The 18,270-nt window shown below is 50.9% G+C and overlaps 1 protein-coding gene across 1 annotated transcript; it reads left to right on the top strand.

Moving 5' to 3' along the window:
* The first annotated feature begins 2,773 nt into the window (after window positions 1-2,773).
* On the top strand, window positions 2,774-4,815 carry RHOV (ras homolog family member V). Its single transcript, XM_005559223.4, has 3 exons — window positions 2,774-3,078; window positions 3,267-3,325; window positions 3,514-4,815. Exons 1-3 carry the CDS (start codon window positions 2,871-2,873, stop codon window positions 3,955-3,957), a joined length of 711 nt encoding a protein of 236 aa, XP_005559280.1. The 5' UTR covers window positions 2,774-2,870; the 3' UTR covers window positions 3,958-4,815.
* Window positions 4,816-18,270: the final 13,455 nt, after the last annotated feature.

Below are 18,270 nucleotides of genomic sequence, written 5' to 3'. Positions count from 1 at the left end.
TCCGGCCACCGCACTCCAGCCTGGGCGACAGAGCCAGACTCCGTCTCAAAAAAATTAAAAAAAAAAAAAAAAAAAAAAAATTTAGCCGGGGCCGGGCGCAGTGGCTCACGCCTGTAATCCCAGCACTTTGGGAGTCCGAGACGGGCGGATCACGAGGTCGGGAGATGAAGACCATCCTGGCTAACACGGTGAAACCCCGTCTCTACTAAAAAATACAAAAAACTAGCTGGGCGAGGTGGCAGGTGCCTGTAGTGCTGGAGGCTGAGGCAGGAGAATGGCATGAACCCGGGAGGCAGAGCTTGCAGTGAGCTGAGATCCGGCCACTGCACTCCAGCCTGGGCGACAGAGCGAGACTCCGTCTCAAAAAAAAAAAAAAAAAAAAAAAATTTAGCCGGACCTGGTGGTGCATGCCTGTAATCCCAGCCACTTGGAAGGCTGGGGCGGGATTGCTTGAGGCCAGGAGTTCGGACGCTGCAGTGAGCTGTGCTCGCGTCATTGCACTCCAGCCTGTGCAACAGATCAAGACCACATCTCTAAAAATAAATAAAAGTTACACCAAGTGTGCCTGCCTTTACTGCCTCCCCTTCCACCTTCTCCACCTCTGCCACCCCTGAGGCAGCAAGACCAACCCCTTTTCCTCCTCCTCAGCCTACCCAACTGAAGACCACAAGGGTGCAGACCTTTATGATGATTTTAACTTTCTGATACAGGTCAGAAGAAAAAAGTTTAAAAATATGATAAGCCTCCTGGGCGTGGTGGCTCATACCTGTAATCCTAGCATTTTGGGAGGCCGAGGTGGGTGGATCACCTGAGGTCAAGAGTTCAAAACCAGCCTGGCCAGCATGGTGAACCCTTGTCTCTACTAAAAATACAAAAATTAGCTGGGATTACAGGTGTGAGCCATGTCGCCTGGCCTTTTTTTTTTTTTTTTTTTTTTTTTTTTTTTTTTTGATACAGCATCTTGCTGTGTTGCCCAGACTGGAGTGCAGTGGCACGATCTCGGCTCACTACAAGCTCCGCCTCCTGGGTTCACGCCATTCTCCTGCCTCAGCCTCCCGATTAGCTGGGACTACAGGCATCCGCCACCATGCCCGGCTAATTTTTTGTAATTTTAGTAGAGACGGGGTTTCACCGTGTTAGCCAGGATGGTCTGGATCTCCCGACCTCGTGATCTGCCCACCTTGGCCTCCCAAAATGTTGGGATTACAGGCGTGAGCCACTGCGCCCAGTCTATTTTTTATTTATTTATTTATTTATTTATTTATTTATTTATTTATTTGAGACGAAGTCTGCCTCTGTTGCCCAGGCTGGAGTGCAATGGCATGATCTCAGTTCACTGCAACCTCCACTTCCCAGGTTCAAGCCATCCTCCCACCTCAGCCTCCTGAGCAGCTGGGATTACAGATGCACACCACCATGCTTGGCTACTTTTTGTTTTTTGGGTTTTTTGTTTTTGTTTTTTATGACAGAGTCTCACTCGGTCACCCAGGCTGGAGTGGAGTGGCCCAATCTTGGCTCACTGCAACCTCCACCTCCTGGGTTCAAGTGATTCTCCCGCTTCAGCCTCCTGAGTAGCTGGGATTAAAGGTATCTGCCACCACACCTGGCTAATTTTTTGTTTTTTTGTTTTTTTTTTTGAGACGGAGTCTCGCTCTGTAGCCCAGGCTGGAGTGCAGTGGCCGGATCTCAGCTCACTGCAAGCTCCGCCTCCTGGGTTCACGCCATTCTCCGGCCTCAGCCTCCTTAGTAGCTGGGACTACAGGCGCCCGCCACCTCGCCCGGCTATTTTTTTTTTTTTTGTATTTCTTAGTAGAGATGGGGTTTCACCGTGTTAGCCAGGATGGTCTCGATCTCCTGACCTCGTGATCCGCCCATCTCGGCCTCCCAAAGTGCTGGGATTACAGGCTTGAGCCACCGCGCCCGGCCAATTTTTTGTATTTTTAATAGAGACAGGGTTTCACCATGTTGGCCAGGCTGGCCTCGAACTCCTGACTTCAGGTGATCCACCCACCTCGGCCTCCCAAAGTGCTGGGATTACAGGCGTGAGCCATGGAGTCCGGCAACAGCAGGCTATTAATAGTTAAATTTTGGGGGAGTCAAAAGTTATATAGGGATTTTTGACTGACTGCACAGGGTTTCTCGCCAATAATTCCCACTTGTTCGGGGGTCAACAGGTTTTTTGTTTGTTTGTTTGTTTTTAGGATCTGTCACACAAGCTGAAGCGCAATGGCATTATGATAGCTCACTGTGACCTTGAACTCCTGGACTCAAGTGATCCTCCTGGCTCAGCCTCCCAGAATGCTGGGATTACAGGCATAAGCCACTGCTCCCAGCCTCTATATTAAAAAAAAATAATTATTTCATTAATAAAATTATCCCAACTTTTTAATACTCATGCAAACATATGTATAGAGTTTTTTTGTTGTAAGTTGAACAAGGTTCAATTTGCACATTTGTTTAACCTGAACATACTCTATTACATGTTCTGCAACTTGCTTCTTCCTCCTAACAATAAATCATGGATGTCTGTCTCTTCTTGGTATTCTCATTTGACGATTCTTTGTCCTTGTACCTACGTGATTCTTGGGGCTCCAGCATTCTGCCTGCCTTTCCTCCTCCCGGGGTTTTCCTCCTCCTCGCCGGGCCTCTTAGGTGCCCGGCCGCGGGAGGTCTTCGCCGGTGGGTGGGGTCCAGGGCCGCCTGAGACATGTAGATGAGGTGGGCGGGGCCCTACACAAACCCGCTGGTAGCGCTGGGCCGACGCGCCCAGCCTGGACCTACTCAGTCAGAGGCAGCCAGCGGGACCTGCTTCACCCAGCGCAGCGAAGCCGAGTCCCGGGCTGGCCCCTCTGCTGCCCCCAGAGCGGGCCATGCCGCCGCGGGAGCTGAGCGAGGCCGAGCCGCCCCCACTCCGGACCCCGACCCCTCCCCCGCGGCGGCGTAGCGCGCCCCAAGAGCTGGGCATCAAGTGCGTGCTGGTGGGCGACGGTGCCGTGGGCAAGAGCAGCCTCATCGTCAGCTACACCTGCAATGGGTACCCCGCGCGCTACCGGCCCACTGCGCTGGACACCTTCTCCGGTACGTACGTTCAATCGCCCAGGCGGCCGCGTGGCTGCGGCGGGGCTGTGCACACGGGAGCTGGGGCGGGCGTCGCGGCGGGAGGCGCAGAGGACCCCGGGGAGGAGACTGGAGCAGGCCCCGAGGTGGCGCTGGTGTGGCCCGGGACGCCCTTCCTAACTCAGGCTCTCCCCGCCCCGCCCCTGCAGTTCAAGTCCTGGTGGATGGAGCCCCGGTGCGCATTGAGCTCTGGGACACAGCCGGACAGGTGAGAAGCTGGGCGCGGCTTCTACTGATCTGCGGGGAGGTGGGCTGGAGGCTGGGAGGACCCCACATGGAGCAAGAATGGAGAAAGCCTTGGGCTGTTGGAATCTCAGGATTCCAGCCCCGGGTGAGAAATGGATTCCCTGTAGCGGGGTGGGGGCTAATCCTTACCACCTGGCCTTCTCACCCCAGGAGGATTTTGACCGACTTCGTTCCCTTTGCTACCCGGATACCGATGTCTTCCTGGCGTGCTTCAGCGTGGTGCAGCCCAGCTCCTTTCAAAACATCACAGAGAAATGGCTGCCCGAGATCCGCACGCACAACCCCCAGGCGCCTGTTCTGCTGGTGGGCACCCAGGCCGACCTGAGGGACGATGTCAACGTACTGATTCAGCTGGACCAGGGGGGCCGGGAGGTCCCCGTGCCCCAACCCCAGGCTCAGGGTCTGGCCGAGAAGATCCGAGCCTGCTGCTACCTGGAGTGCTCAGCCTTGACGCAGAAGAACCTGAAGGAAGTATTTGACTCGGCCATTCTCAGTGCCATAGAGCACAAAGCCCGGCTGGAGAAGAAACTGAATGCCAAAGGTGTGCGCACCCTCTCCCGCTGCCGCTGGAAGAAGTTCTTCTGCTTCGTTTGAGCAGCTATGGCTGCATAGTAAGTGGTAGGCAGGAGGCCAGAGACTTCTGAGACCTGGGGCACCCGGGCCTTAGCGGGAGCTACTGGCAGGGCCTGGCCACCTCATGGGATTCAGTTCCCTTCCGAACACTCGGGGGACATGGGCCTCTAACTGCCCACTCTGATATGCCTGGGTGAGCTTAGGAGGGAAGGCTCTGATTTGGATTTCTCCAGTCAAAGCTCACAGAAAAAAACCTGGCACTTTGATTTTCATGGGATGGTCCTAACAGGGTCAGTCACCTCCGAGTAGTTTGGGATCCAGTTCCCAGTTTCTTGTCCTGGGCCCTCAGGTCAGCCTGGCTGAATTAGGACCCTTCCTTGGCACAGGGGTGAGAAAGAGCTTGGGGAACACCTGGCATTGTGAAGGGCTGGAAGGGGTTCAACCCTGATTTGGAGAGAAGTTTGGGATGGAGTGGGCGAGAGACTGAGAGAGAGAGCAGGAAAAAGAGGCCTTGGAGCCTGGAACTGATGGTGGATAAGGGCTGGGCCTGGAAGGAAGATGACGAGGAGGAGGAGAGAGGGAAGTGGAATGGATGAGGAGCAGGCTGACACCTGGGCGGCCCTCAACCCCCAAGGCCAGGGAGGGCGGGGCTGGCCCCTGGGAAGAACTGGGTCTCTGGGCTCCCTAGGCACTGCCCAAACTGGCTGGGCCAGGAGTGGGGCAGGAAGTGAGAGTCAAGGCCCAGCAAAAAGGAGGGGGAGGAGCTGCAAATTAGAGCCTGAAGGAGGACGGGGTTGGGGATCATCCCTTTCCTCAAGGTCACACAGCCTAGAAGCTAGAGCAGTGCAGAGTCTGCAAATAAAACCTGAAGTCTGTGAAGCTGTGTGTTGTCTCTGTCATTTCCTGGAGCCCACTGCTCCCTCATAACCCTCCTCAAGGCCCAACTGCCTGGCTAGAGACAGACTGGGGACCAAAAGACTAAAGCTAGATTGAAGGGTGGGGGCTGGACTGGTGGTGGGGGCAGTGCGATGGGAACTGGACTGTGGGGGTAGGTGTGGGGCTCCCCGCTTGGGGCTCAGCTGGTTCCCAGGAGAGCTAGCGTGGGAAGCGGCCTGGAAACGGGTTTCCCCAGGTGTCAGCGCCAGAGCTGGTTTCCCATGACCTCACCTGGTGGGTGGAGCCCCTCCCCTCCACCCCTCCTTTCTAGAGCACCATGCTCAGCGCTGGGGCTCAAGGTCAGTCCCCAGCCTTCTAACTTTTCTGCTCTGTTCCTTCTGGCAGTTCACAGGGCCCAGGGGCTCAGGTTAGGGGACCATCCCCCTGACCTCCATTCACAGCCTGAACATAAGCCTAAACCTCAATCACTGGCCAAAGTTCTTAGACTTGGGTTGGACCCAGTCTTCAGCCTTGGCACCTAAGGACCTAGCGAAGGTCAGAGTGCTGCTTGTGAACAATTTAAATAGAGGTTTGGCCCCAAAAATCCTGTGCAAGAGTGGGTTCATTGGGAGAGGACTTGGAGAGGAGCAGGGATCCAGAGAACATTCTCTCATATTGGAGCTTGAACGGACTTTGAAGGACACCCAGGGGGAAAATGAAACAAAACAAAAACTTACTTTACCACAAGGAGACTGAGAGCCAGACAGAAAAGGTAGTAGCTTAAATGATATGTATCACCCAGTGACTGTAAGAGCACTTTGCAAACTCTAGAGTTGGGTACAGGATTATGTGTTACTCTGGGAGAGGAATTTGTTTCTTTCTTTTTTTTTTTCTTTTGAGGCAGAGCCTCGCTCTGTCACCCAGGCTGGAGTGCAGTGGCGCGATCTGGGCTCAGTGTAACCTCTGCCTCTCGGGTTCAAGCGAGTCTCCTCCCTCAGCCTCCTGAGTAGCTAGGATTACAGGCGCGCGTCACCACGCCTGGCTCATTTTTGTATTTTTAGTAGAGACGAGGTTTCATCATGTTGGTCAGGCTGGTCTCGACCTCCTGACCTCATGATCTGCCCGCCTTGGCCTTCCAAAGTGCTGGGATTACAGGCGTGAGCCACTGGGCCCGGCTGGGAGAGGAATTTCTAAGGCACACCTGCTAGGCAGCTCCTGGGTCAGGTGAGCACTCATGCCCTGGCCCAGCCCACCTCTGGGCCCAGCTCTCTCCTCAGAAAGCTACAGCTGTGTGTGTATGTGTGTGTGCGCGCGTGTGTGTGTGTGTCTGTCTGTCTCTGTGTGTGCCTGTGTGTGTGAAAGAGCATGGCTGAGGGACAGAAATCCTAGCCAAGTGAAACTTCAGATAATCCCCAAGTTTAGTTTTAGCCAAGACCGTCCACTTCCTGCCCCACCAGGGCCTGTCCCCAGAGCTCTGCCACCTGGAGCTCCTTCTGTTCCCTTTACCCCTCAGGTGGAGGTGCTGAGGGTCTCACACCCCAACAGCATGGCCTGTTGTTACCTCAACCCAGCCTGACACACTTCCCTCTGGGGCAGAAAGCTGAGTTCAAGTTCAGACTCTGACACCAACCATGACCTTAGGCAAATCATTTCCCTTCTCTATGCCTCAGTCTTCATTTGAAAAATGAAGGACTCAGGACTCAGACTGGGTTTCAGTTTCTTAAACTTGTTCTGAGGGGCCTTGGAGGTGCCTGGGAGTGGGGATCATCCCCTGCAAGGGGGTTATCCTTATACCCGCCCCTACCTCCAACTTCTTCCCTAATTCTCTCTTGTGGTACCAGTATATCCGTGTCACCCAGATTGAAACCTTGGTCACCATGCCTCCTCTCTTGCTGGGTCTCCAAGCCTGGTCAGGACTTCTGTCACCCACACCCCAAGGTCCCTGTCACTGCAGCTCCCCAGTCCAATCTGTCCTGTGCTGCTGTGTTCACTCTGGCACCCCCCAACTCAAGACTCAAGACTGTTACTGGCTCTCACTGTTGATGATGAACTTTGAGCGCCTCATTTCAGCATTCAAGGCCCTCTCAAATCTGACAGCACCCTGGACCAGGACAGCTCGCTCCGGTGATCCCCAGCTGTCCCCGACTTCCTGACTCCCAGTCTTGGCTTGTGCCAGATCCCCTAGTTTGGAAAGTGCCCCCTGCCACCTCCCAGATGCCCCGTTTCTCCTCATGACAACCAGCTTTGAATACCTCCCTCCTCCAGAAAGGACACTTAACTGTATCAGTGTGTTCACTGCTCCCTTGGCACACTGAGGACACTGGGCATTCTGTCACTGACTCAGCCTGCATCTTCCCCACTAAATGAAGCAAGAGAGAGAGAGAGAGAGAGAGAGAGAGAGCCACATGTAAGTACCTTTTGCTCCCACAAAGTCTGGGGCTCAGGCAATGTTTACTGCTGACCCCGAAATGCTTAGGAATAAAAAGCCAGCCAGTGAGCCCTGGAGAGACTGGGAGGATTAAGTTCACCTCCAGATTTGGAGCCTGAAGACTGAGGTCTAAGGTCAACGGCTTGCTGGAAAGGACCTCTAAGGCTCTGGCCCCAAGCCTGTGCAGGTCAAGAGGGATTCACCTAATCCACTGGTTCTCTTTGGTTCCGTCTGTTCCTCTAGAATATGGTAGCTACTTTTCTGGGGTAGATTTTTTGTTTTTATCTCTCTGTTTCCTTGGTCTCTTTTCCCTTTTCTCTGCTATTTTAAATCTGTATTTAAAGGAATATTTATCATATGAATTGGATAAAATTATATGTTTCTTACATATACATTCTTACATATGTCCTTATCAATGTAAATTGCCTTTAATGTCTGTATAACCCTTAGTTGATTTTTTCAATTTTTTCTTTCTTTTATTTTGAGATGGAGTCTCGCTCTGCGGCCCAGGCTGGTGTACAGTAGTGCTATCTTGGCTCACTGCAAGCTCCACCTGCTGGGTTCACACCATTCTCCTGCCTCAGCCTCCAGAGTAGCTGGGACTACAGGCGCCCGTCACCATGCCTGGCTAATTTTTTGTATTTTTACTAGAGACGGGGTTTCACCGTGTTAGCCAGGATGGTCTCGATCTCCTAATCTTGTTATCCGCCCGCCTCGGCCTCCCGAAGTGCTGGAATTACAGGCGTGAGCCACTGCACCCAGCCCTCTTTTTTTTTTTTTTTGGAGATGGAGTCCCACTCTGTCACCCAGGCTGTAGTACAGTGGCACAGTCTTGGCTCACTGCAGCCTCCGCCTCCTGGGTTCAAGTGATTCTCCTGCCTCAGCCTCCCAAGTACCTCAGATTACAGGCATCCACCACCACATCCAGGTAATTTTTCTTTTTTTTTTTTTTTTGAGACAGTGTCTCACTCTGTTGCCCAGGCTGGAGTGCAGTGACGTGATCTTGGCTCACTGAAACCTCCACCTCCCAGGTTCAAGCAAGTCTCCTACCTCAGTCTCCCAAGTAGCTGGGATTAGAGGTGCGCACCACCATGCCCAGCTCATTTTTGTATTTTTAGTAGAGATGAAGTTTCACCATGTTGGCCAGGCTGGTCTCGAACTCCTGACCGCAAGTGATCCGCCATCTTTGGATCATCCGAGCACTTCCCAAAGTGCTCGGATTACAGGCGTGAGCAATGATGCCCAGCCATTTTCCACTTTTTTGAGGCAGGGTCTTGCACTGTCACCCAGGCTGGAGTGCAGTGGTGTGATCATGGCTCACTGCAGCCTTGAACTTCTAGGCTCAAGCAATGCTTCTGTCTCAGTCTCCCAAGTAGCTAGAACTATAGACGTGCACTACCATTAGGTACACACCTAATTCAAAGTTTTTTTTTTTTTGTAGGGTTGGGGTGTAGTTATGTTGTTCAGATTAGTCTCAAATTCCTGAGCACAAGTGATCCTTCTGCCTTGGCCTCCCAAATTGCTGGGATTACAGGTGTGAGCCACCTCACCTGGCTAGATTTTTAAAAAAATAATGTCTTTTTTTTCATAATAAATACTTATAACAATTAGAAAATCCAAAGATTTAGAAGATTAAAAAATCTTAAAAAGTATTCTAGGCCGGGTGCGGTGGCTCATGCCTGTAATCCCAGCACTTTGGGAGGCCGAGGTGGGCGGATCACGAGGTCAGGAGAGCAAGACCAGCCTGATCAACATGGTGAAACCCCGTCTTTACTAAAAATACAAAACTTTGCTGGGTGTGGTGGCACGTGCCTGTTATCCCAGGTACTTGGGAGACTGAGGCAGGAGAATCGCTTGAACCCAGGAGGCAGAGGTTGCAGTGAGCCAAGAATGCGCAACTGCACTCCTGCCTGGCAACAGAGCAAGACTCTGTCTCAAAGCAAAAAAAAAGTATTCGAAGGTCTTAATTCCCAAAGACAATCAATAATAATATTTGGGTGTAATTCCTTCCAATCTTTTCTTCTATGCATCTTTTTTTTTTTTTAGACGGAGTCTTGCTCTGTCACCCAGGCTGGTGTGCAATGGCGCGATCTCATCTCACTGCAACCTCTGCCTCCCTAGTTCAAGGGATTCTCCTGCCTCAACCTCTTGAGTAGCTGGGATTACAGGCTTGCACCACCATGTCCAGCTAATTTTTGTATTTTTAGCAGAGACAGGGTTTCACCATATTGGGCATACTGGTCTCGAACGCCTGACCTCAGGTGATCCACCCGTCTCGGCCTCCCAAAGTGCTGGGATTACAGGTGTGGGCCACCATTCTTGGCCCTACGCATATTTCTTTACACACTTTTTGTGATCATGCTGTATAGACAATTTTCTTTAATTTAAAAACTTAACCGTCTATGTTATAAACTCTGACCATGAGGCTGTAACTGTATGTGTACGTTTCCTTACTGTTCCACTCTGACCTGAATACCTTTAGCTAGATCCCCATCTGGGGGCATGTAGGTTATTTACCTTTAACCTGTTTTTCTCTATTATAGATGACACTACATCTACAACTGATTGTTTTATCCACCATGGCTCATTGACTATCTGCAGAAAAAAAAGTTCTTCATCTTTGGCTTGGAGACTGGGCCTCCATATAATCCTGAGTGGAACTGATGAGAATGTTTGGGTTTCTGTGTCTATGACTCTGTGTGGGGGTCTCTTTCTAGTGGAACACGAGTAACAGATTGTAGGATGTTCAATAAATGCTAAATGCTGACAAGGTGCGTATATATTCGTGTCCATGTACCTTTCCCTGTGTCCCTGGTTTTGCTCTTGTATATTTAAAGTGGGTGTTGTCTTTGTGCAAAAACTCTAAATACAGTAGTTCCATATATGTGCACGTCTGTGTATCTATGTCTATAAATACAGTGTGTACCTTTGCGCAAGATGTGTATATGCCTGTGTATCTGTATCACACGTGTCATTAGAAATGTGTATTATAGGCCGGGCGCGGTGGCTCAAGCCTGTAATCCCAGCACTTTGGGAGGCCGAGACGGGCGGATCACGAGGTCAGGAGATCGAGACCATCCTGGCTAACACGGTGAAACCCCGTCTCTACTAAAAAATACAAAAAACTAGCCGGGCGAGGTGGCGGCGCCTGTAGTCCCAGCTACTCGGGAGGCTGAGGCAGGAGAATGGTCTAAACCCGGGAGGCGGAGCTTGCAGTGAGCTGAGATCCGGCCACTGTACCCCAGCCTGGGCGACAGAGCAAGACTCTGTCTCAAAAAAAAAAAAAAAAAAAAAGAGAAATGTGTATTATAAGGCCAAGCGTGGTGGCTCATGCCTATAATTCCAGCACTTTGGGAGACTGAGGTGCTTGGATCACCTGAGGTCAGGAGTTTGAGACCAACCTGACCAATATAGTGAAACCCCGTCTCTACTAAAAAATACAAAAATTATCTGAGCTTGGTGGCACATGCCTGTAATCCCAGCTACTCAAGAGGCTGAGGCAGGAGAATCACTTGAACCCGGGAGGCGGAGGTTGCAGTGAGCCAAGATTTCGCCACTGCACTTCAGCCTGGGCGACAGAGACTCCATCTCAAAAAAAAAAAGAAAAAAGAAAAAGTGTGTATTATACAGAACTGTATATGCGTATCTATGCCTGTGTGTATACAGCTAGGCTGGACCTCCTTTCTTGGGGCAGTGTGTCTGCATCTGTGTGTACCTGTGCTCATCTCTGTGTGGATCTCTATGTGCATGTTTGTGCTGGGTGTGCACGCTGGGACCGGGCTGGTGTGAGTGTGAGTGTGTGCACACCTGAAGGAACTGTGTCCTTGCTTTCTCCCTGGGAGCAGAGTGGTGCCCAGGGCAGAGGTGACACACCCTCCCTGAGCTCCCCATTCTCCTGGGAACGAGCTACAGAGAGTGAGACCGAGAGCAGACTGCGTCAGGAGCACCGGCCCCTTCTGTAACCAGCCCAGGCCTCAGGCAGTAACTGCGGTTCTCACAGGTCAGACCTGCCCACTGTGTCTCAGCTGCCAGGAAACCCTGTTCCCAGAGCCCTCCTTGGGCCTGGGCCAGATCCCCAGTTAGCAGAACCCAGCCGAGGGGCCACATTAGTCACCCTGTGGCAATAGCAGGGAGTAACTTCCTGGACCTGGGCACCAGTGCCTCTGTATGCAGTCATGCAGAGGCTGCCTCCCATCCTCCACTCTAATACATCCTTACAACTGAACTCCAAGATGGCCCAGGCAGCAGCTTTCTTTTACTCTTTCTTTCTTTCTTTTTCTTTCTTTCTTTCTTTCTTTCTTTCTTTCTTTCTTTCTTTTTTTTTTTTTGAGACGAAGTCTTGCTCTATTGCCCAGGCTGGACTGCAATGGCGTGATCTTGGTTCACTGCAACCTCTGCCCCTGGGTTCAAGTGATTCTCCTGCTTCAGCCTCCCGAGTAGGTGGGATTATAGGCATGTGCCACCACACCTGGCTAATTTTTGTATTTTTAGTAGAGATGGGGTTTCACCATGTTGGCTAGGTTGGTCTCGAACTCTTGACCTCAGGTGATTCGTCTACCTGGGCCTCCCAAAGTGCAGGGATTACAGACATGAGCCACTGCTCCCAGAACTTTTGTTTTGTTTTTGAGACAAGGTCTCACTCTGACCTATAGGCTGGAGCACAGTGTTGTGATTACAGCTCACTGCAGCCTTGACTTCCTGAGCTCAGGGGATTCTCTCATCTCATCCTCCCGAGTACCTGGGACTACAGGCGTGCACCACCATGCCCAGTTAATTTCTGTAGTTTTTGTAGAGACAGGGTTTCACTATGTTGTCTGGGCTGGTCTCGAACTGCTGAGCTCAAGTGATCTGCCCACCTGAGCCTCCCAAAGTGTTGGGATTGTAAGTGTGAACTACCATGCCCGGCCCAGACGGCTTTTATTAGCACCAGTTTTCAGATGAGGGGATGGACTGAGCAACACGACCAAGGTTAAGGCAGAGCTGGGCGTTGGTCCCAGGTTTCCGGACACTGGGTCCAGGCCTCTTCCCGGTGTTCCATATGGGGGTTCTGCTCCCCAGAAATGGTTCCCTTAGAGGGCAACAGTAGGAGGTATGGTTTCTGGGACTCACCAGGTTGTCCTAGGCTAGGAAGTGAGGGAGCAGGAGACAGGACAGGTGTAAGCACTGAACAGGCCTGCCCTCCTACTGGAATGTTCTCAAGACTTTCTCTATGAGTAGAGGCTTAAAGTGTTGGTCCCATAACTGGGATGACCATGGAATTCACTATCAGACTCAATGATTTTGTGACTGAACAGGAGCTCTATTAATAACTTGGGTTATGGTCCCCCTACCTGTAACCCCTCTGGAAGGCAGACTCAGTCATTGTCACCAGCTCCATGGTCTCCTTGACCTTCACCTGTGCCAATGTCCCTCTCCCCACCTGGTATCCCAACAACTTCCTGGCTTCTTAGCAGTGAGGGGCAGCAGGGGTGTCTTTGGGTCCCGGGTGGGCATAAGAGTTCCTTGGGGGTAACTTGGAGCTGGCAGAAAAGCAGCACAGACCCCACCCAGGGACACCTGGGACGTCTGCCACATGATCACTTCCTCCCTCAGACCTGTATTCCCTGTGGCTGTGTTCCACTGCTTCTGTCTGTCTTCCCTCAGAGCCCCGCACCAGCAAGCAGAGCCTGTCCCTATAGGTCTCTCTCCAGGGTGGTGAGATTCCTCTCCTTGTGAAACAGTGGACCCTCGATTCCTGGGACTGTGTGCATTTCTCTACCTCCGCTCCCCTCGCCTCCCCTGGCAAACAGGCTCTGCTGACCACCCTCTCACCCACAGGGCCTCAGAGACTCAGCCTCTCGTTTTAGCCCCATCCCGACTCGATGGGTGGCTTTGGCAAATTACCACCTTCATCCTCTTCGGAGTTTCTCCTGGTTGTGAAGTGGGGCCGATACTCTGTGCCCCTCCCTGGCTCCCAGCAGACCTGCAGGGATAAGCAAGATAATAGCCGGGAACTAATGTGGAGGGAGCTATCAAGGGCCAAGTAAGAGGTATCAGTGCTGGCCCGTGTTTACATGGGTGTGGACCTTTGGTTCCCAGCCTACTGGGGCTCGGGACCAGCCCTGACAGCTTCTTGGCTTGTGGCTCCTTTGTCCCACTTCCAGAAAAAGGACAGAAACTGAAGCTAAGAGCCTGGTGTCTGGAGCAGATGAGACTTGCAGAGCCACAGGGTTTGAGGCTCTGGAATGTTGACCTCCTGGCCTGGCTATGGCCCTAGCCACTGGCTGTGTGACCTTGGGCCAGTCACTGCCCCTCTCTGGGCCTCAACCCTTCAGCTCTGACAGCCTCCATCAGGTCTATACTCAGGGGGCACTGCCGGAGGCTGTAATCGGAGGCCATGGTTTGGAGACAGAAAGGATCTTGTTATCTAGTCCAGCTCCTTCATTCTTCATAGACTAAGTAAAGAAAAAAGGGGTCCATGGTGAGACCACAGATTAACTCCATGGTCAGGCTGGTTAACTCAACGCCGTAAACTAGTTGCAAAGGGCATCATGTGGATCATGTGCAGTGGCTCACACCTGTAATCCCAGCACTTTGGAAGGCCGAGGCCGGTGGATCACAAGGTTGGGAGATTGAGACCATCCTGGCTGACACGGTGAAACCCCATCTCTACCAAAAAAATACAAAAAAAAAAAAAAAAAAGCCAGGTGTGATGGCGGGCGCCTGTAGTCCCAGCTACTCGGGAGGATGAGGCAGGAGAATGGAGTGAACCTGGGAGGCGGAGCTTGCAGTGAGCTGAGTTCACACCACTGCACTCCAGCCTGGGCAAGAGAGCAAGACTCTGTCTCAAAACAAAACAAAAACAAACAAACAAACAAAAAAACAAAAAAACCCACTTCTTTCTACTTTATACCCATGTTATTTCATAATTTATAGACTCCTTTAAGCTGTCTTCAGTTCTTCCCCCATAAGGCAAGACATAAGCAAACAAAGGCTAAATGACCGATGACAAAATCAATAAAACCAGTCTCCATCTAGTGCTGGGTGGCCCCTCACCTTCTGCCTGCTTCCCCTAAAACTGCCCCTCCTCTGCTCTTCCCTGTTTCTGTTGGTGGCATTGCCACCAGAGTCTGGAGTGGCTCCCTTCCCCTGGTCTCCAGAAGCTCTGTCTTCTTCTCCATCCCTGTTGTCCCTCCCACATCTCAGAGCTTCATGTTTTGGTGATTTCTTTCTTTCTTAAATATATCTGAGGCCAGGGGTGGTTGCTCAAGTCTGTAATCCCAGAATTTTGGGAGGCCGAGGCGGGCGGATCATTTGAGGTCAGGAGTTGGAGACCAGCCTGGCCAACATGGAGAAACCCCATCTCTACTAAAAATACAAAAATTAGCCGGATGTGGCGGCGGGCACCTGTAGTCCTGGCTACTCGGGAGACTGAGGCTGGAGAATCACCTGAACCCGGGAGATGGAGGTTGCAGTGAGCCAAGATCGCACCACTGCATTCCAGCCTGGGCTACAAGAGCGAGACTCCAAACCACCCGCCGACCAAAAAAATTATATACATATATGAATACTTTTTCTTATTACAAAAGCAATAGATATTCATTGTAGAAAATTTAGAAAATGCAGGTTGACAAAAAACACAAAAACCGTCTGTAATTGTATCAATGAGAGATAACACTATGGTCATTTGGGTTAATACCCTTTTTTAGTTTTCTTTTTTTTTTTTTTCCTAAACATATAGCCTTGAAAAAACAAAACAAAACAAACAAACAAAAAAAAACATCTCCACTACAAGGGGTGTCTTTATTTCTTCCCCAGTCTGTTTTCTTAGTCTCCCTGGTTCTGGGCTCCTCTGATACAACCCCAGGAGCCACTGCAGGTGGGGAAGGAGAGGCAAACCCTCAGAGAGCCTGTGGGAAGGCTTAGGAAACCCCCGGACTTCCGGGTTTTGGGCTTCCAGGTGGAGCTATTGACAACAATCTCTCCCAGAGGGAGCTTAAAAGTACTACCTTCCCAGGCTTTAGTCCTGCTGTGGCTGGGTGGGGAAGGGAGTGGTCTTGTGCAATAGGGCAAACCACTCCTCATTCAGGGCTGTTTATTTTAGTGGGCAGGGATGGGTTTGGGAGAAATAGCCCAGTTTTTGTGAGTGTTTACGAGACAACTACCCAATATAGGGAAGGCAAGATGGGTTGTAAGGCACAAGATGCTGGGGGTTTCTAGGCCGGTCGTGGTGGCTCATGCCTGTAATCCCAGCACTTTGGGAGGCCGAGGTAGGCGGATCACCTGAGATCAGGAGTTCGAGACCAGCCTGATCAACATTGATAAACCCTATCTCTACTAAAAAAATACAAAAATTAGCTGGGCGTGGTGGTGCATGCCTGTAATCCCAGCTACTCTGGAGACTGAGGTAGGAGGATTGATAGAACCTGTTAGGCGGAGGTTGCGGTGAACCGAGATTGCACCATTGCACTCCAGCCTGAGGAACAAGAGCAAAACTCGGTCTTAAAAAAAAAAAAAGGATGGCTAGGGGTTCCAGAGGCAAATGCCTAGAAGTTCCAGGCAAGCACCTAATGCTGGGTGCGGTGGGGGAGGGCTGTGAATGGGTTAGTGCCTGCCCAGCTAAAGAGAACCCTGAACTCTGTGCCTGGATTGCCAGGTTCCCTGAGTTCTCACAAGCAGCTAGCAATATGGATTTTTTGTTTTTCATTGAAGCCTTCTGACTCTTTAAATGTTGGCAACTAAATTAAAGAAACTAAGCCATTGTTTGAGTGAAAGTATGGTTGCAGGCTGCCGGTGTTCAACCTTCGACTAGCCGTCACCAGAGACCTGCTATGCACTTCACACAGGTTCCCTCACCCAATTAACTTGGTGTTGCTTCCTCCCTCTGTCCCTCTCCCTGTGCTGTGACCTCTGGTGATGTAGCCTGCTTATCTGCCCATTCTTTTTTTTTTTTTTTTTGAGATAGAGTCTTGCTCTTTTGCCCAGGTTGGAGTTCAGTGGTGTGATCTCAGCTCACTGAACCTCTGCCTCCTGGGTTCAAGCGATTCTCTCACCTCAGCCTCCCGAGCATGTGCCACCACGCTCAGCTAATTTTGTATTTTTAGTAGAGATGGGGTTTCTCTATGTTGTTCAGGCTGGTCTCGAACTCCCAACCTCTGGTGATCCTCCCACCTTGGCTTCCCAAAGTGCTGGGATTATAGACATGAGCCACCGCACCCGGCCTACTCTTTAAAGTTTAGATCACTCCTTTCCCCTGCTTAAATCCCCTCCACCCACGAAACTCCCAGCTTCCACCTCCCTGCTTCCAAACTGAGCAGCTTGTGGATCCCATACAAAACCCAGGATCTCCACTGCCCAGCTTTTCCTCAGTGTGATTTTGTATGCATGGAACACCCACACCCATCTGCTCATCTCATTTTTTTCCCTATCTTTTTTTACTGTGGTAAAATACATATAATGTAAAATTTACTATCTTAACCGTTTTAAAGTATATAGTTTAGTGGCACTAAGTACATTGACATTGTTGTGCAACAATTACCACCATCCATCTCCTGAGCCTTTTCCTTTTACAAAACTGAAATTCCGTACCCATTAAGCAATAATTCTCTATTTCCCTTTCCCCCGCAACCATCATTCTACTGTCTCTATGATTTTGACTACTCTAAGAATTTCAGATGAGTGGAATCATATTGTCTTTTTGTGACTGGCTTATTTCACTTAGCATAATATAGGTTTCCTCAAGGTTCATCTGCATTGTAGCGTATCTTAGAACGTCCTTTTTAAGGCTGAATAGTATTCCACCATGTAGATTGTGTGCACTCCATTTTGCTTATCCATTCATCTGTTGATAGGCACTTAGGTTGATTCCATGTTTTAGCTATTGTGAATAATGCTGTGTACATACGTGTGCAAGAATCTCTTGGATACCCCTGTTCACCTAGTTTTTATTTTTTATTTTATTTTGTTTTTTTTAAGATGGAGTCTCACTCTGTCACCTGGGCTGGAGTGCAGTGGTGCCATCTTGGTTCACTACAACCTCCACTTCCCGGGTTCAAGCGATTCTCCTGCCTCAACCTCCCAAGTAGCTGGGATTACAGGTGTGTGCCACCACACCCAGCGAATTTTTGTATTTTTAGTAGAGACAGGGTGTCACCATGTTGGCCAGGCTGGTCTCGAACTCCTGACCTCAAATGATCCACCTGCCTCGGCCTCCCAAAGTGCTGGAAATACAGGCGTGAGCCACCGCCCAGGGTCACTCGCCTGATGTTAGACTTTCTCCACGAAGCCACTTATTAACCTTAATCTCCTCCTCTTGACCGGCCTCTGTTTTGTTCCAGCAGTCATTTTTCAGATACCTGGTACCCAGAAGCAGGGCCCAGTTTGGGAGATGCTAGGATAACTAAGACCTGGCCAGTGCCCTGAGGAGTCTTGTCTAGATAAAGGGGGACACACACTAGCTTGGGCTTATGCATGCAGCAGAGCCGTGTAGAGCAGGAGTGCGTGGAGAGGGCAGCAATGAACTTTGGCTGGAGAGCCAGAGAAAGCTTTGTGAGCTGGAGCACAGGATAAAGTAGGAGCTTTCCAGGGCTGTGGGGACTTCTGAAGTAGAGGAAACTGCCTGTTCAGGGCATGGAGGTAGGGATCAAAGTTCTGAGTCATGTGGGTGGGCACAGAGCAGAGGATGGCTGGGGCGGTCTCAGGGATAAGGAGAAGTTTGGGGAACAGATTGTTTTGTCACCGTATCTGCAATCCTGTGGCCTGCACGCCAGAGTGTGAGCACCAGGAGAGCAGGAGCTGTGTCTCGGCGTTCATTACTCCACTCCTGTCACCTGCCTGAGACTGAGCCCTCACATCCTTGCAGGAAGAAGATGGCATCCAGTCATAGTCACAGCGCCCCCTAGTGACCCCCAAGAGCTCCCACCTCCTCGGGCACTCCCTCTGCACATGCAAGCAGCTGTTACTGGGGGTGGCACTTTGCCTGGCATCCTCTCACTTGATGTCTATCCCTCCCTGAGAAGGTGTTCACTTCAGGCCAACAAACCCTTATTAAG

Source organism: Macaca fascicularis, chromosome 7 (assembly GCF_037993035.2).
Source record: "Macaca fascicularis isolate 582-1 chromosome 7, T2T-MFA8v1.1".
NCBI lineage: Eukaryota > Metazoa > Chordata > Mammalia > Primates > Cercopithecidae > Macaca > Macaca fascicularis.
The sequence above is the reverse complement of the archived record's forward strand: the minus strand, read 5'-3'. Positions and strand labels throughout refer to the sequence as shown.

Bases quoted from the DNA above. Each gene is read 5' to 3' on its own strand.
- RHOV (XM_005559223.4), top strand. From the start codon at position 2,871: ATGCCGCCGCGGGAGCTGAGCGAGGCCGAGCCGCCCCCACTCCGGACC. The intron at 3,079-3,266 runs GTACGTACGTTC...CCGCCCCTGCAG, and splicing joins TGCGCTGGACACCTTCTCCG to TTCAAGTCCTGGTGGATGGA. The intron at 3,326-3,513 runs GTGAGAAGCTGG...TTCTCACCCCAG, and splicing joins TCTGGGACACAGCCGGACAG to GAGGATTTTGACCGACTTCG.